General features: G+C 41.0%; 2 protein-coding genes across 4 annotated transcripts in view; both read right to left on the minus strand.

Moving 5' to 3' along the window:
• The window catches only part of VCAN (versican), a 106,588-nt gene extending 92,840 nt beyond the window's left edge, over positions 1 to 13,748 (minus strand). The window contains exons 1-2 of one of the 3 annotated variants that reach the window (XM_072958432.1): positions 13,645 to 13,748; positions 490 to 565 (exon numbers count right to left, since the gene is read on the minus strand). In XM_072958432.1, coding sequence (XP_072814533.1) covers positions 490 to 559 — 70 coding nt within the window. In that variant the 5' untranslated portion in view covers positions 560 to 565; positions 13,645 to 13,748. Of the gene's footprint in view, positions 1 to 489; positions 566 to 11,583; positions 12,014 to 13,644 lie in introns of those variants that run through there. The other 2 variants (XM_006197630.3, XM_006197631.4) reach the window with 2 other exon arrangements.
• Positions 13,736 to 27,148, minus strand: part of XRCC4 (X-ray repair cross complementing 4) — a 314,282-nt gene continuing 300,869 nt past the window's right edge. Inside the window, exon 9 of the mRNA XM_072958433.1 lies at positions 13,736 to 13,750. The gene's annotated coding sequence lies outside the window, so the exon portion shown is untranslated. The remainder of the gene's footprint in view (positions 13,751 to 27,148) is intronic.

Consider the following 27,148-nt stretch of genomic DNA (forward strand, 5'->3'; position numbering starts at 1 on the left):
ATATATAATTTAAAGCTAAGAAAGACAGTGCATGTGTACTTGTCCAGTTACTGAGAGAAAGGGAGAGATGGAGGTTGGGGCAAAAGCTTGGCTATCAGCCTTCTCTCCATCTTCTTGACGTTTTTCAAATTCTTCCCTCCTTACTGTTAGTCTTTTTTTTTTTTAATAGGAAAACTTTTGAGTGGTATTGAAGAAGGTAGAACTTAAAAAGATGCCCAATGCCGTATGTGAGCTTTTTTGCACAGTCTGAAGGTAATCTGGGAAGTAACTGAAAGCCCATTTGTTTCTTTACATACTGTTCATTATTTTGTTATGATTGATTTATTTAAAACCATTGTGTTTAGCCTAATAATATTTTAGCTAAAAGTGTTAAGCAACAAATAGATCAAAAATTAATCCTTTATTTTGATGATTTCATATTTGCATTCCATGCCCCAGTACTCCAATTTTTATTTCAATGAGTCTTAAAGAAACTGTTACCACACTCACCTTTATGTAGTGCATGGGCAGCTATTAAGGTAGAGCACATCCATAAGATGCTCTTTATAGTTATCAACATCTTGTCCTAGAAACGAAGAAAAATACAAAGTGAATCATAAGCATTCAGGTTTGTGGGAGGCCCTAAATCACATGCTGTTTCTGCACTATATATAATACAAGTACAAGAAGCAGCTCCTCTTGGATTGTAAAAACAGGAGGAACCTTGCAATAGGAGAAGTTGTCCCAACACTTTAATTATTAGTTTGACTCTCACCCAATGTGGTAGTTACCAAAATAATTCCAGAACCCAGTCTGGGGACACAGAACAATGTGGACGTGTGGGGCAACCACAACGGGGTAGGCTGTTGGAAGAACAATACAGACCACAGCCTAAGTAACTAGCGGCTAGGAGCGGGCCCAAGGAGGGAGAGGCAACCACAAAGTCTATTTAGAAACAGGAAGTTGGTCATAGATGGAGCAAGAGAAGATGGGGAAGCAATAGGGAGAGATGTTGAAAAAAAGGGATTCACATCAAACGTGAGGTAGGAGGAAACCCTTTGGTGGTTTATGCTCATGGTACCAGAAAAGAACAAGGACCTCAGCAGGCTTTTTAAAGCAGACTCAATTTCGTTTCTAGGAGACTGAACAAACAAAATAAATGTATTATAAGGAGCTGTTAATTACAGAAAAGGCCAGTGCTTGCCATGAGTTTTAAAGCAGTTCCAACAGTCTGAAGGGTAAAGAATGAAAGAAAACACCCTGTACTGAGCATCAAGAAACCCTGCCCTGGCTTTGCTATTAATTTATTGTGGGACTTTGGGGAAGACATTTGACAAATCTGGGTCTCAGAATGGTCCCTTCCAGCTCAAATTTCTATGAAGCTATCATTATGAGGAGAATAAGTACCATTGCTAGGGAGCATCTAGAAATCAAAGAGCCAGACTCAGAAGAACTGCAGAAGACTGTTTGATCTCCACAGTTGTTCCCTTCTCAGTTACATTTCGAACGGTTCTATAACGCCATCATTGGCTGGCTACCCAGTAGCCATTTCTCTTTCTCCTTTCTAACAAAACCCTGAATCCATACTAGAATACCCTCCTTCACGCAGTCAATCCTTTAGAGGAACTTGAGTCAAACCTCAACCTGAGGGGATGATCCTGATTATTCTAAGTCAATTACACTGGTCTCATTTCTTTTGCTAGTGGTTTTGAAATGAGTATGTGATGCAATTTTGGCCAATGAGATGTGAGAGGATATTGCAGGGCACAGAGTTGCTCCTAGGAAAGATATATTCATTTCAAGAAGAGAAAAAAGAAAGAGATGGTTGCTTTTCTTCACCGGACATTGTCAAGATAGGCTGTATCTTGTGAAACTGCTGTATCCATCTTGTATCCATGAATATATAAAATAGCCTCTGGGATGAAGTTGAGACAGAATCAGGAAAGACAGGGCTGAGTGCTCAGGTATTAGACCTACAGCCAGCCACACCTTAGAACTTTTTTATGTGAGATAATAAATTCCTTTATTGTTTAAACCCAATAAAATAAGGGCTTTTTGTTATTTGTAACTGAAGGCATACTGACACATATTTGAGTTGGTGCCCTAAATAACTTCTTTAGAAAATATCTAAATTCCATATTATTTAGAAAACGTAGATTAAAAAGAAGTAAATGCTGTAAGAATCCAAGTCCAATTTGGGCTCAAACTCAACATCATAATTTATGGCAGCTATTTATTTTTCTTTGATATTCTTCTCCATTTGCTTATTTTATATTTCTTGAAATAAACGTTAGAACTTTTCTATATCAAAATTATAAAATTCTAGCTATTTCCTGAAGACTGTTTTTTAACCTAATGCATTATATTTCTCACATTTTCCATCAATAGGCCATTTGACAACTCATAGTGAAGAGTATATGGCTGATAATCCTAAATTAACCTTGATAATTAAGTTTATTATCTATCATATAATTACTGAGATATGCTAATGGATGTTGTTAAACACTAACTGGGAAATTAGGTCTCTACGTTTCTGAATTTTTTAAGAAGATACCACAACAAGCAGGAATTATTTATCTATATCTCAATACTATTACAATATTTCAGGAAAAAATTAAAATATCAATTTCACATACCCTCAAGTTTCCAACAAAATGAAATTTTAGATTGTATCATACAATGCTATTAAAGACAGTGCATTCCACAAGTACTAACTGAATCCAAATAAGAAAGCTTTCTTTAATTATGCTTATTAATAATAATGTCCTATTGTCTTTCAAGAAAAACAGTTCCTATTTTTTTCCTTTTTTTCAGGAAACTTTTGTAAGCATAATGTTAAAAGTCTGAGCTCCACTGTCAAATAGCCCTGAATTCAAGTTCTGAATCTTCTGCTTATACTCTGTGATTTTGAGTAAGTTACTAACTCTCTCATTTCCAGTAGCTACTTAATAGTGAGAAGCAGTACTTTATTGGTGTGATTGTGAGAACTGATAAAATAGCTCAGTGATACACAGTATATTCAGTACTCAATTTTTATTATTACAATTTCTAATTCAAGCTTTCTATTAGTGTTTTCTTCCTGGTGTCATATCACTAATAGTAAAAAGAAAAGTATTTAAAGCTCTTGGATTTGAAAATTATAACTGGGGTTGCCATTATAGCTGTGTACAACTTTATGCTTACAGTAAATTGTCCCATAACTTAATGCTATGTGCTTTGAATCACTACTTAGAAATATGTTTTATCTCCTACGTGAAACAGTCAGCTTCTGGAAGGCAGAGCCAGTATCGTATTCAAGTTACTAATTCCCACAATATTTCCACAGTGCCAGCTTCAGACTAGACCCTTGAGGGAGGTTTGTGTACAAAATGCATGACCAATGCTTCCATTTTCTATTCAGAAACACACTCTGAAGACAAATGTCAACAGTCTTTTAAAATATGGGCGAGTATGCTAATTAACACCTGAAATACATTTGATATTTACTGTGACTCAATTGTATCAGATGTTTATCAATATCCAGTGTCAGTAACAGTATCAGAGGAGGTGTAACCCTGACCAGAAATGGGTCTCCTGCATCCTAATTTCGAATCCAAGACAGATAGTCAAAAGTCTAACTCTTTGTGCCATACTTCATCCTTATAAAAGTGTCTTTTTTTTTTTTTGAGGGAAGAGGGAAAACAGTCCTTCATCTGTAAAGCAAATATACTCATCACTTTCCCAAGTAAGGCCGCCCCTAACAAGGTTAAGGAAGGAAGCCAGTGCATTAAAAGTATAAGGGAAAGATCAGCCATGTTTTAAATATATTTGCATGAATATGTTTAAATAAATTGCCAACATTTAAAATTTGAGTCTTCACACTAAGTCTTAGATCTCTGACTTCTTTTGGAAAATCAGATCTAACAGCTCTAGGTTCATATTCTAGCTGGTCAATCATCAGTACTAAGCAAGCATCAGCCTTTGGCCTTAGCTCTGTGCACTCAAGGTTATCACTGGCCCCACTTGGCCTCTTGTCCACTTCCACTCCATGTCTGTTTCCTGAAGTCACTGGAGTTTTCAACTCAAATGCCCAAAGTTCTGGCTTCAGACCTACATTTTCATTGCTTCTTCCTTTAGAGTCCATGGGCATTCATTCTATTTCTCTAATTTTCATAAGTCTATGCCCATGTTCATGGTTGTTACACACACTATTTGCCTTCTCTGAGTTTACAAAATAAGAAACTTTCTGAAATTTCTTTCTATTTTAAGCACCACTCTGATCCCTATTTCTATTCTTCTGCTCTTCTGTGGCTGTCTTGTAAGCATTATCTGTTAGTGATAACAAGTCTGTCTGCATAGAAAGACCTGGGCCATATGAGAGCTAGTGCCTATATTTAGTCTTCTGTTCCAGTGAAGTCAATGAGAAGAGGAAAAGGCCATTGAATAATCAAGTCACAGCTGACTCAGGCTGTTTAATTGCCTAGGAGACACAAGAGACAAGGTCAACAGGACCTTGAGAAATGTCTACCCATGAGAAATGTCTGCAGAGGGGATTAAGGGTCATGCAAGATTGGTTGCCTCTGAGAAAGAGAGAGCCAAGCTTCTAATAAACAGATATTTAGTATTCTCTCTTGATTTGGGGGAAGCTCCACTGAGCAAAGGGTGACTTAAGGATGCAGACACAATGGTATGTCTTAGAGTTTTCGAATTAGTTACCCTAGACAATCAAAGGTCTAGGATACCTCATCCACAAACTGGATGTAAAGAGCCTTGTCCCTTGCTACTGGGTACTTTCTCAAAAGAGGAATCTCTGAAATGCAGAATGAGATATCATGGTTTAAACATGAAGGGTCATGAATTTACTTCACAGGAATAGTGGCACCATGTGAATTTATCACCTACCTACGACTGGATTCCTGGACCTGGACATGGCTAAGCTTTCTCATGTCATTGCTCCTTAACACTACTCTGCTCTCTGCCTGGTGAACCCCTTCATCCTTGATCTAAAGCACATGGCACTCTCCATTCCCTTCCTCATGCTCTAGTTTTATCATGGCACATTGTATATGTATAATTGGGAATAGTCTTTCTCTGCCCACTATAATATGAGCTCCAGGAAGGCAGTCTGTGATGTTTTGGTCACTGCTGTATCTACAATGTCCCGGACACCCAGCAAATATTTGTTGAATAAATGAATATGCCCATTTTGTATGTAAGTAGATGCATTCTATATACACTGTTTGGTACACGACTTTCTTAGCTTAAAGTACAGTATATCTCAGAGAATGCTCAGCTAATATAGTTTGTCTGTGTTGTTTTTAACAACTGCATAGATCCCCCCTACGTGAATGTAGCATCTTTTATTTCACCAGTTCCTGTGATTAGCCTTTAAAGTGTTTCCAAAGTTTTCCTATTGGAAATAAGCTGCAAAGGGCATCCTTGTCCATTTCTCTTGGATGACATTTGTACCAATATCTATATGACAATATCTTAAAGAGGAATTGCTAGGTCAAAAGGTATATACATTTAAAAATTTTTTGATAGCTATTACCAAATTACTTTCTAAAGAAAATAAATCTGTTCACATATAGAAGAGATCCACTTTCCCCACAACCAAGCCAACCCAAACTTTCATCAAACTTTTTTATCTTTACTGCTCTGACTGATGAAAAGATGGTGCAGTATTTTATCATTGTTTTAATTACTATTTCTTTCATTATGAATGAGGCCAACCAACCTTTCATATGATTTTAAAACATTTATATTTCTCTTTCTGCCATCTGTCTGCACAAAACATTTGCCAATTTTTCTTTTTGATAGATTGTGGTCTTTTTTTTTTTTGTAAAAGTTCTTGGTGTATCAAAATAGTTGTTAGCACTTTATCTCTCACACATTGCTGATATTTTCCAGATATGTTATTTGTTTTTGTGTAAATAATTTAATTGTCATTTAGTCAGGGTTATAAGTCTTTTCTACTATGGCTTCCGGGTTTTATCTTTTCCTTAAAACAGGTTTCCCTACTCCTAACTTATTATGTTAAAAATCTCATAATTTGCTCTAGTTATTTTTCAAATGTAACTCCCTATATTTCCTATTACAGCTATCTTAACTTTATTTTAGGACAAGAAATCAGGTAAAGATTGACTAATACTCTGAGTGGACTTGACTTGTTGTTTTCAATAGAATGAAGTCTATTTATCATATACACAAGTCATGTCTTCATTTCCACTGAATTTCCATGTTCATTTGAGTCTATTTCTGGACTCTGTCTTCTGTTCAGTGAAACTAGATGATTCTTAAAACAGTATGCCTCTCTCTAACTCATGTTATACGTTTAGCAGGAAATACATGATTTGGGTAATGCTGTTATTATTATAGAATTAGATCAATATGAGCACCAGGGACATAGCTTAACACCATTTATTTGTGTAGTTTTCCTTTATCAAAGCCCTTCCACAGGTATTCACTCCTTTGATGTTTATTACTGCATACCCATTTAAAAGATTTTGGCACCAAATGTCTAAAAGTTTTGTCTTAACCTGGTTTTCTCAGCTAATCAGTGCAACTCGAGCAATTCAAAGCCTAGCACTCATTCCACTGCACTGCAGGTAACATCAACTCGGTAATTCAACAATAGAAAGATGATAACTTATCTATTATGTGTTTATTATAAATTATGTAATGTCATTTTATAGACATAAACACCTCTTAAAATTCCTAGAAGAATGAGGTAGGATGTCTATAGATACAGAAAAAATGTAAATTTAAACACAGACCTGCACTTAAACCCTTTTAAAGATGATACATCTATTCGGAAGTTTCAGGAAACATGACCAACAAACACATTATATAAAGAAAGATGCTTTGCACTGACCACTGAAATAGAACTGCCCCGGCACATTCAGTGAGAAGAACTTGGCAGTCAAAAAACCCTGCAAAAATATATACATAATAAACGTATAAATGTATACATATGTAGTTAACCATGTCTAGGCTACCGGAGGAAATTGGCAAAAGTTCATTAATCAAAGTGGAGCTTAGCCAAGACATTTAGCCCTACTTCTCCTTGTTCTGATTCCAAATCAGAGAGAGTGCGGGCCTTGTGTTTTCTGGTAAAGTACAGACCTATGCAGCAATCAGCATGTTTTCTCATACCAGGGCGAGTAACCCTCAACAATGAGTGTTTGTGAGTCCTAACTGCTTTCTCTAGGTGGGTGGTGGAATACTAGCCTACTACAGTCATTCATTCTTTTCCTGAAAAGAATCATGTGTCTTGAGTAGTTCTGTTCAGTCACAAGGCAATACCCCATTTTAAATACAGTGTCTAGTAATGTTTGCCCATGAAAAAAGTCAACAGAAATGTTTAAACTGCACTGAAAAAAGGAAAACTTGGTTATACAGCTGTTGGGAGACAGTGTTGGTTGCTCTTTCGACTCTTAAAGTCTCTAATGTTCACCTACTGGCAATTATTAACCACAAAGTACTTAAGCATAGTAATGTGAGGAAAGAAAGAGCAACGACTCTATCTTTAACATTAATCATATTCAGCCTTAAATTAACTTTTTAGGTCCTTTCCAAACAATTTGCAAGGGTGCAGATATAGGTATCTTAGGATATCAGAGGTATTTCCTTCCAGTTTGTAATCACAGAGAAAAAGAAGAAACCTACATCTGTAAACTTATTAATCTAAGGGGATTCTTTTCAAACTTTATTTTTAAAAGCAGGAAATACAATTTAGGGATAACTTTAAATTTCTTTTTTTACTTAGTAAGAAAAAACAAAACTTTGAATTCTTCCACAAATCTTTGACGACTGTCCTGATTCTCATCCCTCTTCCCACCACCCACAAGGAGATTAAGGACTGTGGACTTCCTGCTGGAGGAAGTAATTGCTTAACCACTTTGGAATCCATGGAACCCTTGGCAGTATTAGTTGGGACAGGCACATACAATTGTAAAAATTTTCCTTTCTTTACATAGAGCTCGGAACTATAAGTCAGTCTCTGAGAACTTCTGCTTGATAGGCTCTCACAATGCAAGTTACATAGTCCCCAAGCTGGAACAGATTTTTATCTCAGAAAATTAGTTGTTGCTTCCATTGGTGCCTTCCTATTTATATATTAAACTCACAACATCCTATTTTAGGTCTTTATATGAATATTTTCCCTATAGACTTGGCACAATTGCTAAGCAGTGCTTAAAAGAATTTGGGTCACAGCTTTCAGAGGGAGTCAAAAAGAAAGGGAAAGTGAATCAATTAGATGTCAGAACTGGAGATGGACTAGATCATTAAAATTGTTCTTCCAAGATAAAGTGAAGTAAGAGAGTCTCAATGCAGTTCTAAGTGGCAGCGTCTACTCTGTGCGACATTCCCCCAAGCCACTCGCTCAGTCATTTCATAAATACGAGCTGAGCTCCCACTGTGGGCCGGGACGGAGCTACAGCTCCTGATGCAAAGAGACCTGAGTTACACCCACAGCCCCTAAGGTTTGTACTCATGGAATTCTATCAGTCCTCTCAATGGCAATTGTTTGCCATACTAAGCGAACTCTTTATGACAGTCTGGAACGTGATTATCCTGTCATTGACTAAAAATGATCTTTAAATCGACATGAACATATTTAAAAAGTCAATATATGGAACACAGGATAAACTCGTCTCATATTTCTGCCGAAAAAGTTTGCTTGGAGTAAATCTTTAATTTTTTCCTGTCGCAAGGCAAAACCTCCTCCTAGCACTCCCAAGAAGCAAGAAAAAAACATTCAAAAGATCTTTTAATAAGAGTGTTTAGCGCCGTCTAGATAGAAGTCGAGTGGTCTCCTGCAGCCGCCCGCAGCCTAAACGCGGGGTGCGCGGCCGCTCCTTTTCTCTCCCTGCCCCGCCCGGGGCCCGGGGAAAAGCAGCAAAGCCACGCCCCCACTGGCCTCTGGGCGGGGACCCAGGAGGCGCCCCGCCAGCCTCCGCGCTGAGCGACTGCCGGGCCAGCAGTGCCGCTGTCTCCGAGCCCAAGGAGTCACACCCGTCTAGGGCCGGGAGCTTAAGTCCCAGCCCACGTGGCGGCGGCTGGTGAACCCCGGCCCTGCGGGAAGCGCCCGGGAGGGTTCTTAACCTCCGCGCGGGCTGAGCGACTAGAGAGAATTCTCCAGCCCCAGCCGCTCTAAGCGGCTGGTCCCCCGCCTTCCTCCTCTCCCAGCACGCCGCTTCAGTAGCGTTTGCTATCGTTCTTAGGATTAAAACAATGGCTTTAAACGAGACGCAAAATTCAGTCCAAAAATCTTGAAACGAACCCAGCGGGTCTGCCCCCCGGCTGTTTGCGTGCATGTGACCCATTTTTATTCCTTTCTTCTTTCCTTTCTCCCCACTGTCGCTTTCCTTCACTTCTCTTTTCTTTTTTTTTTTTTTCCCTCCCGGCACCCTCCTTCCAAATTTCCACGTTCGAGGAGTGTCGTGAAATAGAGGACATTTAAACGTTACACTGGGGGCCCTTTTTAGGCAACACTCTGGGGCGGGGCCCTAGCATTGGGTTCCAGCAGTCATGAGCCTTAGTAAAATTTCCGAAAGTAAGGCACTCTGTATGGTCTTTCTTAAAGTGACGCCCAAGATTGAGCACCAACGCCGCCCGAAACCTGGATCCTCCCCTGGGCAAGTGTGTTAGACCATCAAACTGCAGACTCGGCCCAGAGTGCCTCGCACATCCCGGCTGACTTGGGAAAAAGCGCTTCTGCCCTTTGCAAAGACAAGTCTCCTTTTTGGGTCCTCCAAACGCCTAGATTTACGCCGCAGATTCCGAAGCAGAAAACAAGTAAAGGGTAAGCTAGGGTCCTCCATCCTTGAATACACGATTGTAAAAGTAGCTCCTTTGGTTGGGGGGGCATGGTTTTCTTCCACCTGTGCTGGATTTCTCCATCAGGGGGCGCCCACACCCGCCACAAAACTCCCTATTCCTAGACATCTGGGTTCTGCAAGCTCAAAGCACTCCAACTGGGGGCAGATCCGAAGGAGCGCACCGCCTCCCTCGCTCCTCCCTTCTTGTCTGCCTCGGCGGACAGGGAAGGCAAGGAAGGCAGGGATTTCACACTAGCCATTCATTTGTCAGCCGTGGGGGAGGGGACTCAAGAGCGAAAGGAACCGAGCAGAGGCTGAGAGAGGGAAAGGGAGGCAGAGAAGATGGAGACAGAGAGGAGAGACAAAGATGAGAAACGGGACACAGAGAGTGAGGCTGTCCTTCCGCCTGTGGGTGTGCACACCGCGGGGCAGCTCTCCAGGCGCCGCATAGATTTCTCTTCCCTCCCGTAGCATCTCCCGGAGACATGCAGGACTTGCTGAGGCGCAGCTGGATCCGAGAGCAAGTAGTTTCAGCTATATGACACTATTATTCTACCTCGCTCTTCGCTGCCTAACACACTGACCGCTCCACGCCCAGTGACACAGAGTGAGCTGGGACAACTCTAATACCCTCTAGCCCGCACGCACCAGGGATGTCGCTCGGGGGCATCCACGCCTCCGCAAGGCAGTGGGGAGCTTCAGCCGAGGGCGTCCCCCAGTGCTGCCAGCACTCGCTCTCCCCCGCCGCGCGACCCGCCAGTAAAGTTGCTCAACTAGGGCCGCGAGCCGGGAGGGGGTGGGGAAATGGAAGGAAAAGGAAGACTGCTGTAGTCCGGGAGAGAGGGCTGGTCCTAGAGGTCCCAGATTCGGGTCCCCGCGCCACCTTTGTCTGAAGAGCACTCTGAGAACTGGTTTGCTCGTTGAGGCGGGAGCGAAAACCACTTCGCTCCTCAGGGTGAGAGAAAATTCCTGCACATCCCTGCTGGTTCGGGGCAAGCTTTTCCCGCCCTGGCGCCTAGCAGACCTCCGCGGCGCTCCAACAACCCCACCCCCATCCCCTGCTCCCTACCGGCCGGCTGCGGCGCACCGCGCGCTGGACAAAAGAACCCAGGGGCACAGGAGAGAGCCTTGACAGCCCCTAAGTCGCCAAAGACACGCGGCCCGGGGACCCTGTACCTCCCCCGACTGGACCTCCTCCCCGACCGCCTGAGGGCTGAAGGGGTCACGTCCGCGCAGGTCCGGGATCGCCCTGTCAGGAGCTGCCCGGGAGCAGCTTTCCAGGAACGCCGGGCACTGACCACACACCAGGGGCCGGGAACCAGGTGGCCTGCACCAAGGCGGCTCGGGAAACTTGTATGTGGGCAAGTCTCCGGAGTCCCCATTCAAACTTTTGCCTCGAGCAGGCTAACAACAACAAAAAACCAAGGTGCCCCGCGTCCCTCCTCCCTCTCCAGCTCAAGACCCCGAGACGTTTCTAGGGGTTCTGTGCATTCCCTTCCCTCCCTTCCCCCGTTCCATTTGTCCTTCTACCCCCACCCCATCCCAGTCTTCTTTTGTCTGGATCTTTTTCAGCACCAAGGTCCTCTGTATTTCTCTCTCCAAACGTCCTTCTGAAAGTTACCTACATTTTTAAAGTGCATATATTTTCTTAACTTCTCCTCAGAGCTAGTTATTTTTTGCCTTAATTAAAGCCTTCTACCAATTACAATGTACTTTTTTCCCCCCTAAACTCGCTTTTTTTTCTGTAAGTTTTTCTTTTTCTTTTCTTTTTTTAAAGGGGGAACAAAAGAAACATGATTACCTTGAAAGGCGGCTTATTGCAGTTTGGGGGAAAAATTCACCTCAGCGCTGCGCGAATGGGTTCGGCGTTGGCGGGGCGGGTCACATAGGAAGCGCGGCGGTCTGGGGAAGGGTGCGGAGGGTGCGGGATGGTGCTGGAGGACGCGGGGCTGACCGCAGATTCGGGTCCCAGCGCCTGTCCACCGCACCTAATGTTCGCGGCTGTTGCGCCCGCCCGCCTGGAGTTCTTCCCCAGAAAGGCTCGGGGCAGCTCGCCTGCAAGTTCAAATGCGGGTTGTGACACCCATCATCATTATATCACTGTACCGTCAGCACCGAGGAGGAGACTCAGCGAGGAGGAGGAGGAGGAAGAGGAGGAGGGTTCATTCACAGTCTCCTGAAGCGCTCCGCAGCTTCAGCCACTCCTAAAAGCCCAGGCTTGGAAAGCAGGCAGAGGGGCGGAAAGGCAGCTCCCCGCGTCTGCGGTAGGGACCGCCTGCCTCCCTCCCCAGGCACTCCCACCTCTCGGCGTTTCTTCCTGACAAGAAGTACCAATCGGCTTGGGGACAGCCGCGCTCCCCATTCAGCGACTCACTGAGCAACATCGCGCTGTGCGCAGGGAAACCACTGCCCGTCCACCCCTCCCCCCCACTTCCCCGCCCCCCCGGCTGCCAGTTCTGGGTTAGGGGAAAGGAGCCCCCAGGCTCTTGTGGGGCAGGCCAGCACTAGACAATTGAGTATCGTCAGCTCTTCTTGGGGGCAAACGAAACTCTGTAAAATCAGCAAAGAACTTGGTTACAGCCTGTTCACGCGGCCACCGAGCCTGCCTGTCCCATCTGAAGGCACTGTCAGGCTCCTGGCTTCTGCCAACCTGAAAGAATCACTGAGAAAACGAGATCCTTCTGAGACCTAGAAGGAAAGTTTAAGAATTCCCCACTGCCTTCCTGAGGAACTGCCCAATGGGGAGCCCAACGTCACTGCGCAATCTACAAAGACCCTTGTAATAAAGGGCTGGACAGGAAATTCCCCGAAGCAAATCCCTCCTCGGATTCAGACAGATCCTTTTCCCCTGCCACAAACCTACAGAAGTCTGGATTGTGCTTTCTTCCTTCTTTCTTTCCCTCAACCTTTCAAAGTGTCCCTCACAGGAGAACATTTAATGCTTTTTCTGAGTAACAAATTCCTTGGATGGATCAATCACCTTCCTTGTGGTCAGGAAATAACCTTTCATGAGTTGATGTGATTTCTGTTTTCAGCCAAGGCCCACCCGACTGTGTAAATAACATCAATACACAGAAGAGTCCCCTGCATTGTGTTACAAAAGATTTCCAACAGGACCTTACAGAGCAAGGGTCAACCAGCTGACACAAAGGATTTCTGCCCCTTAGAAAACAGGGACTTTGTATCTTTCTTTTCTTTGAAGTCAAGTATGAGTTTACACGATGGGAACAAAATAAATCCAAGATGCACATCAGCTTAACACTGGGAATACTGGAGTGGATAGCAAACTTTTCTTTCTACACAAATATGGAAGTATTTGAAATACGGAAAGTGAGATAATTCTTCTGTCTGAAGTCCCTACTTAGAAAATTATATCAAACACAGCACCTCACAACAGTGATGATTAAAGGAGAAAGTCCGTTTTCACTCTGAATTTCCTTGAGTAGTTTGGCTTAAGCTCATATTTTAAAACTTGTATCAGCCTAGACTCTTGTTATAAGGTTTCTTTTGCTAGTTATATGTGTTCTGCATGATCATGGATTTTAACTGATAAACAGGTAAAAGGTTTGTCAGGAGAATTTCAGTCCTCAAAATGTGCATCTTTTATCTATCTATCTATCTATCTATCTATCTATCTATCTATCTACTCACTACAGTGAATGACATAACTATTAATTATAGGATTTGGAAATCAATTTGATTTAACAATGACTTACTTATTCTTAGGAGTTAGTTTAAGACCATTTCCCACATTGAAATTATATCCCATTAAAATACATTTAAAATAACAAAGTCACAGAACAGAACTGGAATTCAACCCTTACATTTAATAGATAAGCAAACTTTTAGGAAAGTGACTCACCTAAAATCATGTGATTAACAGCAGAGCTGTTACCAGAACACAACTCTTGACTCCTTGTCCACTGGTCCCTTCAGTGCTCTTTACAGCAAGTTTATGATCAGGATGACTTCACTCAGAAAGGGAGAAAAATGAAATACAAGAATCTTTATTGAAATTTATACCCCAGGCTTTAGGTTAGACCTTTCTCTAAAATACGTCTAGGTAGGTATGTATTATTACTCTCATTTTAAAATTTGAGTAAACCGAGTTAAGTTCCAAAGAGTTTTAGTGTCCTACCCAAGGTCACTGTTTAAGTGGTAGATCTGCCAAGCTGAGAAGCCTATAATCTCTCCATTACCCTGCACTCTGTCCATAATACAGTTAAGTAAAACGTTTCTACAAAGGAGACCCAGAGCAGAAAGAAGCAACTAATAGCAGATTAATATCAATTTTCAAGGAAATATTACTAAATAGTTAACATTCACTATAAATAATACCATCTGTACATGATAGAACATGAAGAAAATTATGGGTCAGCTACTCCTTACATCCTGAGATATTTTCCTTTACCTTGCCAAATGTGTTTATCCAGCCCTCCAACATTTATAGTTCCTTGTAACATCCATAGACATTACAACTCTTGACTAAGTAGTTCTACAGGGCAGAGGCACTTTCTTAGGCAGATGCAACTAGTCAGAACATGGACAATGTTGAAAAGCTTTATACTGCATGCCTTTTCTTTACTTTGGCTTAAAACATTATAATTTAGAAATTTAAACACTACTTCAGGCTGTCAAATCTCCAGAATGAAATGACACCCCCGAATATCTGCTTTCTTTCTCTAAGGCAGATTTCCCCCTCTAGCTATCTATAATAGAGAAGGAATAAATAGGAAAGCATACCAGGTCCATTCAGGATAGAGTCTACAGCTGTATTATCTCTATGTAACTGTCCTTGAGGACTTTTTTAGCTCTCTTTTCCCTTTTTCTCTTCCTTCTTTCCTTCCTTTCACTAAAAAAAAAGAGAATGAGAGAGCAGTTCTTTCTAATTCTCCCATGCCTGAAAAACCATCAGAAGTTTTGAATGGGAAAATATATATCTACAGTTTTCATACCTAAAACTTTATTTGCCCAATACACTCATCTGAATCAAACAGTAATTAAAATATCACTCTATTCATTCCTCCTTTAAAACACATCCTTGTACTGGGGATGTTCTGTATGTAAACTCCTCGTCCCCAGGTGTAGATAAAGCAAGATCTTCATTCCTAGTGCTGGTGTCTACAAGAAACCAGAAGTCAGAAGCTATGTGTCTTGCTTCGTTGTCTTGATCTTGTCTTTAGGAACTTGGCCAGGCTCAGAGGCAGCCAGCCAATGACTTAGAGAAGAAAGGTATAGATGGCAGGTGGGTCTCCAGGGAATTTCATTATCTTTATCTAAACCTTCTGAGGTCCTTAAGGATCACGTTTCAGTCTTCCCCTTTTTTATTGATCAGGTGAAGTGTTCTTAGAAATGGTATTATCTGTTGCTGCCCTAGGAATGACAAGGTTCCAGTCCCACCCACATTCAGAAAACAGAGTTCACATTTCAAGCTCCTGATCTGGCTGATCCTAGACACAATGAAGCAAACATCCTCTCTGGGTGGTGAAAGAATGTGAAAGATTAAAAATGCACCTTTAATGAATTCCAAAGACCCTAGAAAAAAAGAAACCAACTCTCTAAGGTTGCTTTAAAAAAATTTTTTTTAACACTACAGATTAGGAACAGACATTTTATCCAACACTTCAAATCTTCTTCGGTTTCTAGGAAATAGAGAAGTAATATAAGTTCTTTGCTGCCTTCTTTAAAAAATAAAAGAAACCCTACAAAAGGCAAATGATGGTGACCATCTCATTAGGCATTAGCCTGAAGTACATAAATTACCCAGAGAAATAAAACACAAATATCCTTAGAAAGCCATGAAAAATGTGATTTTTTCCCAGAAATCGGATACCAAGCCTTTGCGCCCCAACCTCCAAATCAAAATGTTACAGTAAAATGTTTCTCTCAATAAAAGAGTTCTTTTTCCCCCCTTTGCTGTAAATGTCCTGTTCATGGTTGGGCAGATTTCTCCAGAACTTAGCTAGAAGACCGTCTACATCACGACGGAACTATGCAAGCCAAAGCCAAGTTCCAACATGGAGTGATGGGAAAGGCTGGGCTGCCGAGAGGAGATGACTTCATTAGGGAGAAGAGAGGCTCTCTGAGCCGGTTCACACGTCAGCCAAACGGCTCAGCACATCTGCATGAGCCCCGGGGAGGCTGCCTGGGGCAGAGTATCAAAAATGCCATCATTTTTACAAAAGAAAAGATTAAAGCATAAATAAAGCAGCCCAACTAAACTGAATCAAAGATCTCTACCTTACTCCTCTCTCTTGGTCAAACTCAGACTCTTTTCTTTTCCTCCTCACAGCCTGAAAAGTATGTTATTTTTTATAAAGCATTTGTCTGACTGAACCAAGACAAACTGAAGAATCTGGTTTCTGAACACAAGGAAGCGGTAGAGATCTTAGAATCTATGCAGCAGGGCAGAGAACAACACAGAGGTTTTCTTCAGAGGCAAAACTTTTGTAGTTGCTGTTTATTTTCAGTGTGTACCAGGCTACTTTATTTAATTAGCATACAATGGGACCAAGAGACAAGAAGCTTAATGAAAGCACCATGGATGGGGCAAAAAGCCAACATGGCATCATTAGTACTTTCCATGAACAAAGGTAGAAGCAAGACAGGAAGCAGGGGAAGTTCTCCATAGTGAGAAGAGTGTTTGGGGAACTCTAGCTCAGGTATCAAAATAGCGTGTAGAAGTAACATCAGTTACTCTTTTTATTCTATCAATAAAAAGAATTGCAGGACTAGTTGAAAATCAAGAGACTTTAGGCTCTTGTTACAAAATTTGAGTGATCACATTTTAACCCTGTGATGCAAGGGAGATCAAATATTTGCTCTAATTCATCAAGAAAAAAGAAGAGAATATCTGTAAGACTCAGCAAATACTTATCACAAACTGACTCCTCTCAATTTCGTTTCTATTTTCTTTGTTCAATTCAACAAACATTTGCTGAGCACCTTCTATGTGCACTGTTTTAGAACTCTGGTATTCAGAAATTATTCAAAAGACGAAGAACTGCTTACCAAACTACAGGAGTTTATAATTTATATAGACAAAATTAACTTATTAGAGTAGTCTAGGTTATGATCTGCACAATGACAAATGAACTTAAAAGAAAAAAAGTATTTTTGTTTATATGCCCACTGGCTGGTTCAGTCAGCCATTTTTGAAGACATGCCACAGACTACAAATGGATCAGGGAAGAATGGTAGCTCAACAAATTTATTTCCTTTACTGGAAAATCTCTTCCACGCACATATTCTATTGACATTGAATCCTAGGCATTAATCTTGTTGTAGATGAGGGAATTGTATTACTTATTTTCCGGTAATAAAATGAGTTGGTTAGATGATATGTACTTAGAATTCATTTTAAGTTTCTGAAAATCTTCCAGAATTGATAAATCAAACCAAAGTTGAATGGTGGAAAGAAAGCAATAAATGTCATTCTAACAAGAAAAGAAGTTCAAGGAAATTGACCACTCTAAGGATACTAGGGACTGCTGGACATGAGTATCAAATGTTGGCATTGGAAAACTAGAGAAAAGAACAATGGGCTAAAAATTGTTTTTCTTCTCAGACATTAGAAAGCTGAAGTAATTTGATTTTAAGTATAGCATTGAATTTATAGCTTCCCTCAAAAATGCAGTTGGGAATGTATAATGGTCCTTCCCATCCCCTATTCCTGCAATTGCTTTGGGGAATTTTTGTCTGTTTTTGTCTCTGGTGGTAGCTGCCTATGACTACTCCTCCCTCCCATATCATCTCACATAATATCTATCTCTTCTTTCCCCCAGCTTTATTGAGATATAATTAATATATAACATTGTATAAGTTTAAGGTGTACAGTGTGATTTGATACATGTTATATTGTGAACTATTAATCACAAAAGGTTGGTTAACACATCCTTTAACTCACATAATTTCCTTTTTTAATTGTTGTTATGGTGAGAACATTAAAGCTCTACTCTAATAGCAAGTTTCCAAATGCAGTACAGTATTGTTATCTATTGTCACCATGCTGTACATTAGATCCCTGGAGCTTATTCATATTACAACTGAAAGTTTGTATCCTTTGACCAATATCCTCCCATTTCCCCCACCTCTCAGCCCTTGGCAAATACCATTCTACTCTCAACATAATAAAAAGGCCATATGCGATAAGCCCAGAGTCAACATCATACTCAAAGGTAAAAAGCTGAAAGCTTTCCTACTAAGATCAGGACAAGATAAATGTACTTACTCTCACCACTCTTATTCAAAATAGTACTAGAAGTGTTAGCTATGGCAGTCAGGCAAGAAAAAGAAATAAATGTTTCCAAATCAGAAAAGAAGTAAAATTGTTTCAGTTTGCTGATGACATGATCTTGTTTACAGAAAATTCTAAAGACTTCATAAAAAAAAACTGTTCAAGTTAATACACTAGTGAAGTTTCAGGATACAAAATCAACACACCAAATCTGTTGCATTTCTACACAGTAACAACTATATGAAAAAGAAATAAAACAATCCCATTTATAATAGCATCAAAAACAATAAAATACTTGGTTAGAAATAAATTTAGCCAAGGAAGTGAAACATCTATGCACTGAAAACTATAGGACATTGAAGAAAGAAATTGAAGAAAACACAAATTAATGGAAAGGTACCCTGTGTTCATGGATTAGAAAAGTTAATATTGTTAAGATGTCCATACAACCCAAAGGTATCTATAGATTCAATGTGATGCCAATCAAAATTCTAACGGCATTTTTTTCACAGAAATAGGAACAATATGATGTCTATCTTAGACTGGGTTCTCACAGAGACAAGCCCTGAGACAAGGATTCAAATGCAAGTAGTTTATTTGGGAAGTGACGGCAAGAAACATCTATAGAGAAGAAGATAATGAGACAGGGAAGGGAAGGAGGCTCTGAAAGGTGCATTTCAAACAGACTGCCACTATGAGCAACTGGAGCTTATTCCTACTAGAGGATGCCGGGAAACCACTGAGAACATGTTATCTCAGAGGTATTCCTGTCTAAGAGAGAGGGCACTGAAGTATTTATACACCTGTCATTGGTTGGGGATTTTTCAAAAGAGTATCAATCTTCTGCATATATGTAGGCCAACTGGGCTCTGGTGGCCAGAGAAAGCTCTCAGGCTAAATGATGCAGGGTCTGCAATAAGAATTTGGTCCAGCATGCACATGATAAAGATGAGGGGATATGGGCTTGGGTGCCAACTGTAGCTGCTGTAATTCTCAATATTCTAATCATCACCAAGGCTGGCTAGGACTGTGGGATTGGCAACAACAGGTCTACCTTGGTGAGCTGGCAAGTCTTAGGATATCAGGGAGGAAAGTGACTCCATTCGGCAGCTCCTCCCTCTTAGGCCTCTGTGCACCCACACCAGGAGCATCCCTACTGCTACCTTTCCCACACTCAGTGCTGCCTTGCTAATAGGATCCTCAGCCTGAATCTCAGTGCCTCTTCTCCCTCCCACAGACTTAGTCTGACTCCCTCAGACATCTCAACTCCCAGGAAGAACTAGTCAGATGAGACTTGAAAACTGTTGTCCTGGGAATCATAAATGAATCTTAAATTTATAGAAATTAAGGTCTTGAAGGGCTGTAAATTTACCTACAGCAAAGTCCTCTTACTTCAGACATGCAGGCGCTGGTAGAAGCTCTGTGAGAACAGGGTATTGATAGTTCAAGTTCACACTGTACATACAGTTCCTTAGCCCAGTGCCTGGCCCACAGTAGGTGCTCAGCATATATGCATTGAATAGATGTGGAATGAACACACCTGTTGAGTGTGTTCTATACCCTGAGAAACAAGGAAGGCTGGGACCAAAATGTAGCAGGCAGGAAAGATTCCCCATCCCAACCCAGCTCCCCTTCTTTGGGTCATCTGTCATCACCATGTGCCATCAGAAGCCCTGACCCAGTTCCATCGGCCATGAGGGTCCCCTTTCCTCTTGCAGTTGAGGGATCCAAATCCCCAGGAACCCAAGTGGAAACAATGGCTACATTTTCCTAAGGGGGTTGTAAATGTAAATCAGTAGGCTCCACATGATTTTATATCTTTGAGACAATGCTAGTCTGAGATCTAAAAGAATAATTTTATACTGTTCATAAACAGAGACTGGCACATCAGGCTGCAAATAAAATAGGAAAGAACACCTGCTGTGGAAATCACAATTGCATCATTAGAGGAGGAAGAAGTGGGGAAGCAGATATCAAGAGTATAAGCCAGACAATTAACAAAAAAATGCAAATTAAAACTACAATGAGGTATCATCTTACACTGGTCAGAATGATAAATGCCGGAGAGGCTGTGGAGAAAAGGGAACCCTCCTACGCTGTTGGTGGGAATGTAGTTTGATGCAGCCATTGTGGAAAACAGTATGGAGATTCCTCAAAAAACTGAAAATAGACTTACCGTATGATCTAGCAATCCCAATCCTGGGCATATAACCAGAAGAAATTCTAATTCAAAAAGATATATGCACCCCAGTGTTCATAGAAACACTATTTACAATAGCCAAGACATGGAAGCACCTAAATGTCCATCACCCAATGACTGGATAAAGAAGTTGTGGTATGTATACACAATGGAATATTACTCAGCCATAAAGAGAATGAAATACTGCCATTTGCAGCAACATGGATGGACTTGGAGAATATCATACTAAGTGAAGTAAACAAGAAAAAGAAAGAAAAATACCATAAGATATCACTCATATGTGGAATCTAAAAAAATGACACAAATGAACTTATTTACAAAACAGAAACAGACTCATAGACACAGAAAACAAACTTATGGTTACTGGAGGGAAAGGGAAGGGTGGAGGGATAAACAGGGAGTTCAGGATTTGCAGATGCTAACTACTATACATAAAATAAATAAATAGCAAGGTCCTACTGCATAGCACAAGGAATTATATTCAATACTTTTTAATAGCTTATAATGAAAAAGAATATGAAAAGGAATATATATGTATATGTATAACTGAACCACTGTGCTGTATACCAGAAATTAACACAACATTGTACACTGACCATACTTCAATTAAAAAAAGAAAAAATTGAATCAAATATGCTGAACACTGAAAAAAAATAAAATTCTTCACCCAGCTGGTCCATTTTAGCAGGGGCTTTCTTCCCATGGTCCCACGGGCTGACAACACTCCTTTTCAGTCTCCCCTACTCTTCCTCCCTTTCTTTTGTCCTTCCCCTAGCTACTGGCAATGCAAAAGGCAAAAAGCAAAAACAAAAAGGAGTATAAGCCAGAAACTGGATTATAATTGGGAGTTGTTTTCTAAGATGACCCAGAGATGCCTAATGAAGACAGAAAGGTATGGATGGCAAACAGAAGAACCTGAGAGAGGACACTGTTAACTCAGAAACAGATTAGGAGATGACGTCTGGAAAACAGTGGGAGAGTGAGGAGCAAAGAACATAGTTGAGTAAAAAAATTAGGTTGCTTGAAACCAATTTATTTGGCAGATTCTACTCACTGAGGTTAAAAAATAAAAACTTAGAAGTTACTGGTTTCTTTTTCTAGTCACTACCCAAACTCCTGTATCAAATGTCCCCTTCCCATTGGGAATCAACTGCTTGAATCTTGGGCAGATTCCATAACTACCTGTACACTTTTCATTAATATATGCCTGTTTTTACATAGTTCAAAACGCTAATCTCATATATGAAGGTTTTCCTTCTACCAAAGCTTCCATTTCCGTGGCTCAAGGGACATGGACTGGGGAAGGGAGGATGTCTTTTTTTTTTTTTTTCACCCTCTTCCAGCTCCCCCCTGATGCAGGGGTGGGACAGGGCTGGGCAGGCTGCTCTGGGACCCTGTTCTTGCTCTTCCGGGCTTCAGCGCCTCTGTTATGAAGTGGAAGAAGCAGGGATGAAGGAAAGGGACAAGAACCTCTTACTGACTGGTTGCTGTTATAAACCTCTTTGGGATCAGTAAGGCTTCCCTGGATGACAGTGACTGACAGCTGACACCCCTGGTGTGGCAGGTGTCCCAACACTGGCCACTGAGAGGACACATGTACACTTTCCAAGAGTCTTTACAGGACACCCCCTGTGCAGTTTCCTGCCCTAGGAGAGGCAACTGTGCGTCTTTCGCCTTCCTTGACTCCATCTCAATTGATATGCACCCTGTCCCCTGCTGCTGTGGTTCCCCTAGTCTGACAGGCCACCCTTGGGACACCAGCAAGGCAACTTAATGCAGCTATTTTCTACTCTATCACTTAGCCCATCAAAATACTCAAAGCCTGATTCTTGCCAGGCCACATAGGAACAAGGCTACCCATGCCCTCTGTCTTTCTAGTCACTTCTCTCCAAATACCCTTGCTCCTGTGCAGGTAGGTACAAGGATGATCAACAAATTGACTTTCTAGGTGGCTACACTGAGCTCCACTTCTCACAGACATCGTCAGCTTCTGTGAGTTATTCTCTTTTAGCCTCTGTTTTACTTCTCCCTTGAGGAGAACAGAGAAAACAGGCAGCTCTCTCCTCAATACTCAAAAAGTAGTGAAATATAGTGTAGGTGGAAGGCAATATGAAAGAGACTGGTGAGGGAAAAACCAGGTTGTCACGTTGTCTGCAAGTGCAGCAATATGTATCTCACTGGTGAAAAGAGAAAGGAATTATAAAAGCCTTTCCTCCAGTCTCCTCTGCCATGGCCCCCTGGCTTTCTCTCTGTGCCCTTGGGTATCTGTATGTGTGCATGAGTTTCATATCTGAGACCTTTATGTCTTCCTTGAATAAAAAGCTTCCAGGCGTTCCAGTGATTACACAATCCCCTACCAAATTCCAGAATTTCTTCTGATTCACAACATTGTGGCAACTTCATGAAGGTAGGAGAGATCTTGCTATGGTTCAGCAGTAAGGGAAGAGGAACATTGCCAAAGCCCCTGAAAGTTCTGAATTGGAAGGGCAGGTGTTTGATGTGGGGAAGCAATGGGAAGTGAGCAGTAATCTGAGCGCAGACTCAGGCAAGATATATAGGTTCCCAACATGTCAGGTAGTTCCTGCTCTGGTTTCAGATGGAGGAATTTAATAAGCTTTCAAGTCTTAAAACTCAAGTGACACACAGGATACAAGAAAGAGGCACGGGGGGAGGGTATAGCTCAAGTGGTAGGGTGCACGCTTAGCATGCACAAGGTCCTGGAGGTCCTCATTTAAAATCCCCAGTACCTCCATTAAAAATAAATAAGTAAACCCAATTACATACCCCCACCCCCTACAAAAAACAACAAGAAAGTGGCATAATGGAAAGACTGTTAGACCTGAAGTAACAGGAAGGGGGCACAAATCTCAGTTCTACTACATACAAATCTCATGAACTTGAAGCCAACTGACCTGCCTGAGTTTCCTCACTGGCCATATGGGGATAACAAGATCTACACAACAGAGGCGTTAACACCAGGCTTTGATGAGATAACAAAATAAAGCACCCAATAAAGTAGCCAGGCCACCACGTACAGCTGTGTAATCTGTGCATAACATGAATGTCCAGCCAAGCGAATGAGCAGAAGTTGAAAAATTACCCAAGGTCTATTAGTTAAGTCATTGACCCAGCACAGGGCTCCACTGCGTCGGAGGAAGGGACACACTGTCTTCCAGCTCTGACACAGACCTACCACTGAGACTTGTACTGAAGACTCTTATCTTCTCACAGCTGGCCCCTCTTTCTAATTTTCACAATGTGTGTAACACTTTAATAGCCACTAGATAAGTGACAAATGGAAGGAAGACGACTTATAACTGGGGCATTTAGGCTACTCTTCCTATGGAGGATAGTTTTCAAGGCAACCACAAGAGCAGGCTCCAAAAGGATGAACTGGTTCAAGTCAAGGGCCATCTGCAACTAGACTGGCATTTCTCAGTGTAGATCTTGTGCCACTGCAAAAAATCACTTAGAATTTGTAGCTCTGATACCAATATCACAAGCAATAGCATAAAAATAAAAATATGGGGTTTCATCAGAATTAAAAACTTGTCCTCAAAGGACACCATCAAGAAAATGAAAAGACAACTCACAAAATAAGAGACAATTTGGCAAATCATCTATATGATAAGGAACTTGTGTCTAAAATATATCAAGAACTTTTATAACTCAATAATGAAAAGACAATCTAATTTTTAAAAATGAACAGAGAGTCTGAATGGATATTTCTCCAAAGGAGATATACAAGTAACCAGTGAACACATGAAAAGATCCTCCATATTATTAACCATGAGGAAAATGAGATTCAAACCCACAACGAGATACTACTTCACACCCACTAAGGTGGCTGGAATCAAAGTGTCAGATATCAAATGTCGGTGAGATATGCAGGATTCAGAGCCCCAGACTCTGGTGTTGGGAATGTGAGATGGCGCAGCCACTTTGAGAAACAAAAGGTTGAACATCAAGTTACCCCTTTGCCCCAGCAATTTCACTTCTACGTATATGCTAGAGAGAAATGAAAACAGATATCCACACAAAAACTTGTAAATAAATGTTCACAGAAGCATTATTCAAGACAGCCCAAAGTGGAAATAACCTATATGCCCATCAACTGATGAAAAATAAATAAAATATGGGACCTCCATATAAAAGAATATTATTCAGCAATAAAAAAGGACTGAAGTACTGATACATGTATGCTACAACATGGTTGAACCTTGAAAACATTGTGCTAAGGGAAAAGCTTGACACAAAAGACCACATAATGTATAATTCCACTTACACAAAATATCCAGAAGAGGCAAATATATAGAGACAGAGGATAAACTAGTGCTTTGCCTGGGGCTGAGGAGCATGGGGAAATGGGGTTGACTGCTAACAGGTATGGTATTTCTTTCTCTGGTAATGAAAATATTCTGGATTATGTTAGTGCTGGGGGATACATAACCCTGTGAATGTAACTAAAAGTATTTAACTGTACACTTTAAATGGGTGAACTGTATGGTATATGAATTATATCTCAAAATATGTTCCCCCCGAAAAAAGTTAAGGTATATTAAAAAAATTACTTGGGATGCTTGTAAAAATTGCAGGTGCATGGGCCCTTCTTCAAACTCATGAAATTGGAATGTCTGTGACTGAAATCCAGGAATATGCAATCTAAACAAGTACACTGGGTCATTCCCACATGTATTAAGTTTGTCAACCACACAACCAATTTGTCCTACAAATGAATTGTATGTATTTGTGTTGCAGTTTCGGCTGGGAGATTTTTCATTGTAATATATGTGCATTTGAAATCCAACAGTTGAGAAATGGTTTGAATAAAAAAATTCTTTTCTCAGTGTTAATAGTTAAAGGCAACTAAGTGGAAGATTGTGCCTTTCTAGTGTTCTCATTAGTGTGCTCAATGTTAAAAGTAAAGGCAGTGAAAGAAAAACCAAGTCAAAATTCATGGTAGAAATTTCTATTAACACTTGTCCCCACAATCAAGAAGGATCTCTGGAAAGTGTCTAAAACTTGGGTGATCTAATTTTTACTTGCCCCGCGACTATCCACCGCTGGGATGAGATTTCATGTTCCACATCTCAAGTCTAACCATTCTTTTTACAGTGTTTGCTAACTCAGAATAAAAGTTGGTGATGACGGAATGCTAATTTCAACTGCAGGACACAATAGATATTAAAATATAAAATTTTCATATGAAAGGTCTTTTACTCTTGGATTGCATAACTGTCTTTACATTCGTATAGAATGTTTGTATTTATAGTGTCAGTATTTATGAAGTTACAAAGTTAGCATTCACCAGTCACTTAATCCTTGAACTATCCCTATGTAGTATACATGGAAGCAGTAAGAGGCCCTCTGGCAGAGACTTCTAGGTGCTCCCTATGTTAAAAATGTAGCCAAGATTTGTTTTCATCAGGTATTGTTAAAACAGTAGGCATGGAAATGATTGTCATGAAGGAAGAAGTTTGTACTCACAGATCCCAAGAAATAGATGCAGGCCATACCACACAGAGCCACATGGGGAAGGACCAGGGATGCTCAGAAGCCAGAAAAGGAATGAGACAAGAATATGGCCCAAAGCCCTTTTTTGAGGGGTAGGGAGTAGGGGAAGATATGAGCAAGACTGGGTAGGTACACTAAGTAAATTTGGGATGGATAGTTTAAATAGTTTTGGTGGGCTCTGGGCTGTAGAGGTGGTCCCTAGTTGTCTGGCCAAGAACAACAGCTGAGGGGTGGCAGAGAGGCAAGAGAGAAGGAGCTGGGTCCTGCAGCTCTGCCACGCCAGTGTTCACCTGCTTACATTCAAAGAATCAGATTGTCCCACGAGACAGGAATCAACTTGCAGCATGTTAAATCACTTGAATTTTGAGCCTTCGTTACAAAGATTCAACCTACATCCCAACCCAGGAAGTTGAGCTGCCATGTACAGTTGTGCAAGCATCTTTCACACTGCACCGTGCATAGCCTCTGTGCTGCACATGGCAGCCCTCAACACGGTCCCATTTCTCCAATGAGGACAGGAAAGCTCAAAGAGGTCAGGCCATACCTTCAGTAAACACTAGATCCAAAGCTCTGTAGGGATTATAGAATTTACAGAGGATAATATGCCAGTTTCATTACAAAATCAAATAGAGTAACACATCAACCTTCTTAGGCAAAAGATAAAACATACGTTAAGTACTAGAATTCAATATTTACGTACTTAGAAATGGAGAGCATTCTGCTGAATGTTGTTCAATGTATTCCGAAGAAGAGGCTGTCTCCTTAAATTCCATAGCTAAAGTGACAGGCTGTGCACAGGGGCAGTTAACGATGCCTGGATGTGCAGGTCTATCATTTGCATGCATTAAGATGGAAATGGGGCTTCCGTATTTTACTTACATGTGCCCGTGAAGTGATTGCACTTCCCAAGATCCCTTTGTACTCATGATTAGTTGATTTGTGAACCAAATGAGTGGTTTGAGGATGGAAATAGGAACACAGTGACTCCATTTGGGAGGTCCAATTTTGACATAAATGACTAGAGGCTTTTTTTTTTTATGAAAGAAGGTAGATACTGGATTCAAATGAAGTTTCTTTAGAAGCTTTGATACTTGGGGATTCATTCATTTGAAATGTCCAGTCTGATTTTTGGTACTTAGAATTGAACTTTAATTGGGAGAAGTAGTTAAGTGATGATTGACATAATTAATTTGTAATAAGAAAACCAGTACAGGGCTGGATCAAGATGGCTGAGTAGTAGGACGCCTAGCTCACCCTCTCCCACGAATACAGCAAAATCTATACCTACTTGTGGAACAAATCACACAGAATACCTACGGAACTTTGGCAGGATATCTCTTACATCGGAAATACAAGGAAACCCTCACAAAATCAATAAACAATAAGTTTATACAGCACAGGCAACTATATTCAGTA

Source organism: Vicugna pacos, chromosome 3 (genome assembly GCF_048564905.1).
Source record: "Vicugna pacos chromosome 3, VicPac4, whole genome shotgun sequence".
In the NCBI taxonomy this organism is placed as follows: domain Eukaryota; kingdom Metazoa; phylum Chordata; class Mammalia; order Artiodactyla; family Camelidae; genus Vicugna; species Vicugna pacos.